At 37.7% G+C, this 10,513-nt stretch overlaps 1 protein-coding gene across 6 annotated transcripts in view; it reads left to right on the top strand.

Moving 5' to 3' along the window:
- The first annotated feature begins 792 nt into the window (after positions 1-792).
- Positions 793-10,513, top strand: part of CYLD (CYLD lysine 63 deubiquitinase) — a 73,356-nt gene continuing 63,635 nt past the window's right edge. The window contains exons 1-3 of one of the 6 annotated variants that reach the window (XM_027513608.1): positions 1,121-1,191; positions 7,458-8,109; positions 9,227-9,529. In XM_027513608.1, the coding sequence (XP_027369409.1) occupies positions 7,606-8,109; positions 9,227-9,529 (807 nt within the window). In that variant the 5' untranslated portion in view covers positions 1,121-1,191; positions 7,458-7,605. The other 5 variants (XM_027513607.1, XM_027513609.1, XM_027513611.1 and 2 more) reach the window with 5 other exon arrangements.

Here is a 10,513-nt window from a genome sequence, read left to right as displayed (position 1 = left end):
AATTCCCCAGATCTTCAGAAATGTCACTTTCCACTGAGGAAGTTTTCCCTCTCATGATTAAATACACACACACACACACACACACACACACAAACACACACCCCACATGTCTTCCTGCCTCAGTATTAATCACCTTCTCCTATAATTGGTACTTAAAATGTCAAAGGAGAAGAAATTAATTAACAGGAGTATCCAGTACAGCAAGGCATGCTGCAAAGCTCTGGGACTGATTATAAAAAGCACTTCCTTAAATATTTTGAGCACTTTTGGGATTCAGAAACCTCCCTTCTAATTGAAGGATCTTTAACTACACCCCAAGTCCTGGCTGGTGGCCAGGGGTGCAGAGCCACAGGAGGCCGCGTGTGGAAATTCTTTCTCCATCACCTCAGGGAGACCTCCCTCCATACTAGGATAGGTCGCAATGGAGGTTCAGAAACAGCAGGGGCCGCAGGCAGAATCTGAGAGGAAAAGGTTTAACATTACTGAGTTCCTGCTGCGTCAGGAACTTTACATACGATTTTTCACAACCATCCTGTAAGACAGGCAATCCGATTGTCTCCATTTTACAGATGGGGAAATTGAGGCTCAGAGTGGTTATGAGTTCCCCAAATCAAGCGGCTACTAACTGAAAGCGCAAAGGATTCAAACTTAGGTCTCATTCTAAAGCTTTGCTTTTTCATGGAATCTTGAAATCCTATTCCTAGCTCGCTTCTGTGCTGCTTCCCACTCCAGCTACAAACTCAAGCTATAGGAGTTTTGACAGCTAAGCCAAAGCCAAGACCCAGGCCTGGGAGGTGGAGCAGAGAGATGCCCAGCACCCCGCCCCGGCTCCAGTGCCAGCCAATGGTGCTGCGGCCCCAGCAGTCTTTCGTCCAATCAGTCAGAGGTCCCCGCCCGCATCCCCCTCTCTTCTCTTCCCCGCCCCTCCACTTTCCCTTTGGCTCGACCGAGCTTGACGGAGCGGAAAGTCCCTTCAGTCCGCCCCGGGCCGGCAGCCATTGGAGGAAGGTCTACCATAGGGCGGCCCAATCAGGGCGTGCGCCGGAATGCAGCCCGGGCTGCGATTGGTTGGGGCGGCTGTTGCCCCTCCGCCCCCGCTCACTCCCTCCCTCCCTGGGCGGTTCAGAGGCGGGGCAAGTGGGGGCGGGCCCAGGTAGCAGGTTTGGCTGCGCGGGGGCCCTCGCGTCTGAGGTAAATACTAGGGCGGTGGGTGTGGGACGGCAGGGCCAGCCGGGGAAGCGGGCTAGAGAGACTGGGGAAGGGGCGACGCCCCGCCCCGCGAGGTGAGTGAGTGAGCGAGCGGCCGAGCGACGGGTGACCCTGCCCCTCGGGCGTCCTTCTCCGGCCTCTGGGCGCCTCGAGCTGCCACCGCGGCCGTCGGGCCCTGGTCGCCGACCCGTTACCTGCCCCGGCCCTTAGCCGGCCAGGCCCGCGGGGTGCTGAGCCAGCTGACGTCAGCCTGGGCTTCCCCACCTCCCCAGGCCTTCCTGAAAGGGCTCCTGAGTCGTGGGAGCGTGGTCACCGCCGCCGGGACCTCACGAGAAGCGAGGACTTGGTGTGGGAGCAACGCAGAAATCTATCTTTTTGAGCCCCCCATTTACAGATCGGGAAACTGAGGCATCCGACGGCCCGGGTTGGCATCGAGAGCGCGGGGTTGTAATCTTACCATCGGTGCCTTGGGGGTGTATCGGTTGATCGGTTTTGGAGTGTGTGGCTCCCGTCCAGGAAGAGCAGTCGGGGTTCTGGCCTCGTTAATGGCGTGTTATGCTTTTTCTTTCAGTTTCCCCCTTTCCAGGGTGAGAATGCTTTTACACAACAACCTGGAGTTCTTTAGTTGAAAGGTGCGCTCTGTTGAAGCAAGGTATTCATTCTTTTCCTCCTCCTCCCCAACCGCCCCCCGCCCCCCGCCTTATTGTCATTTTAACGATCTCTGGGGAAATCGTGAAGTCCTGACGGACGATGGTGTTCCTGGGTTTGGTTCTCAGCCGGGTCAGCTGCCCAGTTATTCATGTACTTGGCATCTTTTCTATTCCGCCCCGTGGCATTTGCATGTTTTAGGATGATTGTCGTCTTCCAGCCACCAAGCCTTTCAATCTCTCAACCCCCATCCCGCCTGCCCCCATCCTCTCCCCATGCTCCCTGGAAAGTTATATGGCTAGCTTAACTAAGGAGCATTGCCTGCTTTGCTTTTGATTTAGAGCTAATAGGGATCTTAATAAGATTGTTCCTTTTGCAGTCATTGGCTCCTGGAGAAAAATCCAGGCCTTGAGAGAGGGTGTTCATTCAAGCGTTGGTTTTCTGCACACCCCCTCACGCCCCGAGGAGACTGAATGGTTTAAGAATTTAGCTTGCCAGTTCCCTACTGGGTAGTGGGTGGATTTGAACTAGCACAATATTAGGTGAAAATGATTTGCTGAAAATTCTTGTGGAAATTCATATACTGTGAATGTTGATAATACCCAGAACATTCTCTAATGTTCGGCTACAAAATTGTACAGTACTCTTTGGAAGAAGCCTTTCTTTGGAGGGTAACTTTTGTGAAGAGCTGGTAAGATCAGGGCGCTTGTTTGATCTGGACTGCTTGAATTGTGATTTTGTTTAAGGAAGTCTACATAAGAAGACAGGAGTAATTATTCTATTCATCAAACTTTCAGTATTTTGTTCCTTGTTTTCACTAGGTAATCTTAAATTTGTCAGGGTATTGTCTTTGGTTTTACAGAATTCTACAACCACACGTAGACATCCGACATGGTGTGAGGATCTAGGAAGCCAGTTTCAAATGAACCTCAAAACAAGTTCTGTTTGTGAAATTTTCCTTATTTATTTCCACTTAAGTGTATAACAATGAAGTGGCATAAAGAGTCAGAGAATTAGAATTATTATTTATTTAGGAGATTAGGTAAAAACTGTTAAATACTCAACTCCTGAGTCTTCTTTTTAAAGAAGCTTTTTATCACTTAAATGATTAGGATGAGGAAATGGAAATTTGGCTTTCACTATTATCACCTGAGTTAACCAAATCATTCATTCATTTCTCCTGTACTGAATGTCTAACATACTGTCAGGCCCTTGTTTGGGCAGTGGAAATATAAAGATGAAGGACTTTGGGAATTCACAGTTTGGAAGTGCAGTGGCCAGGTTTAACTCTGGTGAGACCAGAGTGTCCCTGGTTCTTTTGATATGAATATGTAGATGTGGGAGGCAGACTTTGTTTTAAAGCTCATAAATCCCACTTGTTTTAGGGACTGAATATGTGTGTTCTTGGATCACAAGTTAAACTCTGAGGAAAACTGACTCTTCTTTGGCCTGGTCACTTTTCTGCAATCTCTGCTGTTTAGGAATGTATAAACTTGGTCTTTCAGTGAGAAATATTCTCTTTTAAAATGATAATTATTCTAGTTATCTAGAAGAATTTGGAAAAAGTCCTGTATATCTTCTTTTTTGGAGGGTATTCACACTAACCTCCATGCTTCTTTGCCATTTATAATTATGGGCAGCTTTTGGTATTGTAATTTTTATTCTGATTTATATAGCCCCTTGTTTTTAAAACAAGTCCAGATATCTCAGGAGATGCAGAATGTTATTGAATTGTATGTTTTTGTTTTCTTTAGTGGAGTTCTTTGAACAGTAACCTGATAACTTCAGACTCAAAATGACATTGTTTCTTCTAGATAAATTAGCTGTTGTCAGTTTTATGTAGTTATTGTTGTTCATCTGTGCTGTATATTATCTTTTAGAACTAATTTGGACCTTTAGTATATTCATGTAAAACTTATTTCTTGATCGTCTTTTCGTTGCACTTGATAGGAAGCTGATATTTGTGCCTTTCCACCATCGTCTTGGTTTAATGACTTTATTGTAATACAATTAAATTTTCCTCTGCTCAGGATCCAGGCCCATCAACAAGCTTAGGTAACCATGTATATTTTCAAATCTGTGTGACCTGAACCTCTTCTGAAATGTCAAAAGAAAGTCCTATTCAGTATGGCTTCAGGGTTAAAAATATTACTGTATTACAACTCTTTGAGAATGTTCATTCAGCACTTATAGTATTACTCAGTTTTCCAGCCTGAAATAAGTACAATGGTATTAAGATGAATTGTTTCAAAGTGAAGTACAGTATATTGTTAGAGGTAATTTTTAAACAGTTAGGCCTGAAAAGTAATAAGAACAAAAATGAGGGCAGCCGTCATATCTTGAATCTTCTGTATTTTTCAGTTTCGACCGCTGTGCTGAGTGCATAAAAATACTAAGCTAACAAACCTTGATTGATAAAGAACTCACTGACAATGTGATTTAAATCTTATGCCGTCTTGAGTCAGTTTTTACTGCTTGGGGTTCAGTGTCGTGCTTGTCCCAGTGAAAGAAGAATGTGGGCATCGTGTTCATTCCTTCAGTGGGAGAACAGTCTCTATTAGCATATTCTGCTGTAAGGCCAGTATCACGCTCCTGCTCAGTTGTGTCTGACTCTCTGTGATATCCCGTAGACCACAGTCTGCCAGACTCCTCTGTCCATGGGATTTCCCAGGAAAGAATTCTGGAGTGGGTTGCCATTTCCTTCTCCAGTAATGCCAGTTTACTGAGATATTAATGATCATTAAATTTGTCTTATATACCTCTAGTAGAGCCATAAAATTTTCCGTTTAACTTTATCAGTTACAATCAGAATTAGTTTTTAATATGATAGTTCCAAACCTATTCTTTCTTCATGTATTCTTTAAAAGAGGAAAAACCACATTTTGGGATAATGTGGTTTTTGGATAATGCTTTTTAAATATTTTATAACTTTCACTTTGGCTGGTCTGGTTGTCTAACATGACGACTACTATTAATGAGTTTGTTCACTCTTACTTATGCTAATGCAAGTCAGAAAAAAGTTACTGCTCCTTGTGTAGTTCACTTTAAAATATGGTTCATAATAACTGTTGTTAAATTGCCCACAACCTTCTTATAAACCAAAGTAGTTGGTTTAACTGTGTACTGTCTCTGAAATGATTTGCAAAAAACCTTTTGTAATCAAATTGATTTGAAATAGGGTGTCCTAATGCCTTCCATATAGTAGTTTAGTTTTGTCTTGGAATATTCCATTAGCACTGGTAGTTTTTATTTTAAATTGTGACATGGATTATGAAGCTGGAGAATCAATCCAACAAGAATTGTTGGCATATACTAATTATTAAGATTCAAAGAATTTTAATATTTGAAGGCATAATTTGTTGGAACTAAAAAAAAATTCCTTTCAAAACAGAATTGCCATACTTTAAAAATAATTTTGACCAAAAATATTTAAATATATTTGAAAAAGAACAATGCAACTTCACTTTTTTAGGAGTTGCTTTTTGACCATCTCATCCTACCTGGAGCAACAGAAATAATGCCTGTGAAATAAAGCCTATGTGCTTTACTGCTAAAGACCTGTTCAGAATTTATGTATTCCTCTTTTTGTTACTGTTTTATCTTTTTAAACACACAACCATATTTCATTACCTGGCTTCTCAGAACTGATTAGAAATAGTAAGCTGGAAGGCTGTACAAGAAGTCAAGTGCATGTTGCAGGAAACCACAGAAGATGGCTGATGGCAAGGGAAAATGGTAGAGTGTAAATCTAAGGAAGGAAGAAGCAGGAACTCAGAAAAACCGTAATATAAAACCTCTTAGCAAAGAGACAAACATCTTTTCATAGTGACAGCCACATACAATGATTTACATTTATGTTGGTAACTCAGTGCTCAAGATAAAATTGAGACTATTTCCTTGTTGAAAATGCTGACATTTAAAAAGAATTTTAGTCTGCAATAACAAATACTGCATTTGGGAACTTTTAAGGAATAGAGCCAAATTAAGGTTTGGGTCACTGTTTGGGTAGCTCACCGCAGGAGTTTTGTTTATATGGCGCCAAGGGTTTCCACAGGTGTCTTATATAAGTGGCAAATGTAAATTGATCCTGTTTCTGCTGAAGTAGTGCCCTCAAGTGGAATTAAGGCAAACACATTATAGAAAAAGAGAAAACCACTTTATGCTACCCGCCCTCACTAAATGTTGTGCATATATTTCAGTGATGTTGATTTGAAGAACAGCAAAGCCCTTTACCCTGTCTCGGGCAGTCTTCATGCCTCACTCTAGCTTGTAGAGGGCCTTTTTATTAATAAAAACTTTACATTATAGGAAAACCTCATCAACTACCAATGTGTTATAAAAGAAATACTATTCTGTGTGTAGATTTGCCAGGTTATGTATTTAATCATTAAGTTAAATGGCTAAACTTTAAATTTGGTTCTTTAGTTTTAGGAATATTTATTTTTTAACTCCAAGAATAAAATAGATGAATATGATATTGCTGTCACCTGCTGCTGTTAGCCCAAATAATGGAAATGAATATCACCTCCTCACAGGAGGATGGAATAAATACTGTATTTAGAAACCAAATAGCCACATGCATGTGACAGAGAATACCTAAGAACCATTGTTTTCAGTAAGATAATGAATTAACATAATGAATTATAGTCTACTTGAATTGATGAAATTGTATAGTTTTAAACCTGTGATTCAAGTAGGGTTGAGAAGGCTATTTTAATTGTGAAAAATGAATATCCTTGTAAAAATTTCAAATGAAAATTTGAAAGTGAGAAAGAAACAATCTTTTTTCCTTGTCTACATAGTTAAACTTGTGGTATAAAAACATTTTATGCTTGATACTATACTGCAGTTATATTTCTTCCTTATGTAGTAGTCCAAGTTTTGATGGCTACAAAATTGATTTTTAAGACATTGTTAATAAAAGCAGATTTATAATATCTGATCTTTATGATTGAGAGAGATTAAATGATAGCTATGATTAATATGATTAACATTTGCTTATTAAGGATAAAATGTGTAAGATAAGAAAATGAAGCTGAGTTAGATAAAATGTTCCATTATCAAAACATGGCACACAGATAAATGAATTGTGGTTGAAGTTTTAGAATGTGATTTGATGATATTTTTATTGATAAAAATGTTCAACATAATTGTGATGGGTAACTTTTTACTTAAACTACTTGTATAGAAATAATAGCCTTTTTGATTTGTGTGTTTTGCCCAAATACAGCAGCTTATTCATTTAAGTTAGGCAGAGTCTATTAATTTTACTTTTTAAACTTTAAAAATGTCAGAATATTTATATAAGATTATATTTTACTAGAATCTGAGTTCATAAATTTCAGTGCCTTGGAAACAAACATTATTGTATTGTCTTTGGAGATAATTTACAATTGAATCTCCTTTATTAAATATGCAGTATTACAGTAGATATAAGTAATATAGTATGTCTTTTAACCTCTCCAGATATTTTTGAAAGTATATCATTATGTGTATGTGTGTGTGTTTTCACTAGCTGAATGAAGAATTTAAAAAGTCTTTGACCTTAATTTTAGCTCATGTAGAGTGAAGTGTAAAGTTTCTCTTTGCTTGTCCTCCAGGCATTTTGATTTGCTGTCTTTTTACAGCATGGACACCAAATTGCTAAAAACATGCTTTGGGACTGCCAATGAATTTATCTCTTGTGGTTTTACTGCACACTTAGTAATTCCCTTTTTTTTGAGTTAATATTTTGGAGTTAATATCACAATGAGTTCGGGCTTATGGAGCCAAGAAAAAGTTACTTCACCCTACTGGGAAGAGCGGATTTTTTATTTGCTTCTTCAAGAATGCAGTGTTACAGACAAACAAACACAAAAACTCCTTAAAGTACCAAAGGGAAGTATAGGACAGAATATCCAAGACCGTTCTGTGGGGCTTTCGAGGATTCCTTCTGCCAAAGGCAAGAAAAATCAGATTGGATTAAAAATTCTAGAGCAACCACATGCAGTTCTGTTTGTTGATGAAAAGGATGTTGTAGAAATAAATGAGAAATTCACAGAGTTACTTTTGGCAATTACCAATTGTGAAGAGAGGTTCAGCTTGTTTAAAAACAGAAACAGACTAAGTAAAGGCCTCCAAATAGATGTGGGCTGCCCTGTGAAAGTCCAGCTGAGATCTGGGGAAGAAAAATTTCCTGGAGTTGTGCGCTTCAGAGGACCTTTATTAGCAGAGAGGACAGTATCGGGAATATTCTTTGGAGTAGAATTACTGGTAAGTTTGATAAGTCATTTTAGTGGGCTGTGTATTTATGTGTGTCTGTGTCTGTGTGCACATACGTTTTTCTTTTTCCTTTTTTGAATACAAAATAAGTTTTCCCAGAATTCTATATTTTTTAATGTTCGTAATCCTGAGGATTTACTTTCTAATGGTAGATTAAGATGATACAAAGATGATGCTTTGAAAACTTTGAAAAACTACGTATAGTAGGAAATACACAAATAGATCATGTAGTTATTGAAGACTTTCCTATCTTTGAATATTAAAAATGAACTCTTAGCAATTGTAAACAAATTACTTAAAATTGTTAATTATCCTGTGACATTATCATGGTAGGTTTCTTTGCTTTTCTTAAAGTATACTATTAAGTAACAAAATTTGGATATATAAGTTGTAGCAATTTCAACCAGCTTATAGTTGTCCCTGATAATATATGTGAAAATCATGTTGACATTTGTTTGCACTGAAAAGAAAACCAAGAACTCTGTGATAATGTTTCCAAAATTAACATTCTCAAGAATTTAAATGTTAGTTACATTTTGACATTCTTGCAAATACAATTTCATGCCTCGTTTGCTTTTTAAGTTTTTTAAGCAGCAATTGTAAAACAATTGGAGAATTGAATCCCAGCTATGCCATTTACTAGCTGAGTAACCAAACTGTTTTCTAAATCTGCATCCTCATCTGTGAAATAGTGATATTAATACACAACTTGCAGTGTTTTTGTGATATATTGATTCAGGATTTAACATGGTGACTGGCACATAGTATGTGCTCAATAAATGGAGACAACACTACTGTTAAAGTAAGTTTTTCTTTTTATGACAAAATTTTTGTTAAAACCACAATGTGAAATCCAGCCCAAGCTCTCTCACAGTAGAGTTATCATTTAAAATTATCATGTAATTTTATTTCAGCATCCGATACAGTTTCTTCCTTATTTTTTGAACACCCTATATTCAATGGTAACTGCTAATAATTATATTTCTTATATGTGTCACTTAGAATTTGTTCAGTGATTTCTCTGAAGTCCAAAGAATGCATCTTTTTTCTTAGGGATCATCTTTCTCTATTAGTCACTCACTTTTTTTTTCTCTCATTTAAAAACTAGGAAGAAGGTCGTGGCCAAGGTTTCACTGATGGCGTATATCAAGGGAAGCAGCTTTTTCAATGTGATGAAGATTGTGGAGTATTTGTTGCGTTGGACAAGCTAGAACTCATAGAAGATGATGACACTGGATTGGAAAGTGATTATGCAGGTCCAGTGGATACAATGCAGGTTGAACTTCCCCCTCTGGAAATAAACTCCAGAGTTTCTTTGAAGCTTGGAGAAACTATAGAATCTGGAACGGTTATATTCTGTGATGTTTTGCCAGGCAAAGAAAGCTTAGGATATTTTGTTGGTGTGGACATGGTAAGAAATTTTGAATTATATTGTCTTTGTTGTATATATCTGTTAGTTTTATAACCAATTTAGGTACAGATTAAACACTTTGAATACTTAAAATAGACTACTTTGGAGTAATTTAAAGACCTCGTTCTAATTTATCTTTCGTAAAGGAATGTTGATACGGGATAGGAGTCTAGTTGTAGAATTATAGTTATTCATTTTTCCAGTCTGAATAAACGAAAATAATGTTTTCAGTCTTTATTTTATTTTATTTTTTTTTTTAAGAAAGCATTTTTATTTTTATTTTTTGAAGTTCCTATTTTATTTATTTATTTATTTTTTATTATTATTATTATTTTTTATTTTATTTTTAAACTTTACATAATTGTATTAGTTTTGCCAAATTTGCTGTGTAATAAACAGAAAAAACCCCCACCAGAATATATTGCATTATGTCTTAGTTTTCTTTATTTTGAAAAGGCTTTTTTTTTTTTTTTTGTAATCTGTGTTTCTCTTTTTGTAATATTTTGCTGAATTTTACTGACTGCTCTGATTTTAATGATTTAGTGTAAAAGTCACTTACGGAAAATGCCTGAATAGAGGAACAGCACATTGCTTTAGAGGAAAGACAATTCAGTGCCTTCATAGCGTGTATTTCACTCAAAAAAGTTTTTTTTTTTTTATTGTGGTAAAATTTATGAAACATAAAATTTACCAATTTAGCCATTTTAAAGTGACATTAAGTACTTTCACATTGTTGTGCACCCATCACCGCTATTCATCTCCAGAACATTTTCTTCAACCCAAAATGAAACTCTGTACTTATTAAACAATAACACCCTATTACTCACTCCTCTCAGCCAGTGTTCTTCTGACAAGCAGAATTCTTTCTGTCTTTGTGTATTTGCTTATTCTCTGTGCCTCATATAAGTGGAATCATACAGTATTTGTATTTTCATTTGTGTCACTCATTGTTAATGTTACCTTACAGTCATAATTGTTAATAAT

This window comes from Bos indicus x Bos taurus, chromosome 18, assembly GCF_003369695.1.
Source record: "Bos indicus x Bos taurus breed Angus x Brahman F1 hybrid chromosome 18, Bos_hybrid_MaternalHap_v2.0, whole genome shotgun sequence".
Lineage (NCBI taxonomy): Eukaryota > Metazoa > Chordata > Mammalia > Artiodactyla > Bovidae > Bos > Bos indicus x Bos taurus.
The sequence above is the reverse complement of the archived record's forward strand: the minus strand, read 5'-3'. Positions and strand labels throughout refer to the sequence as shown.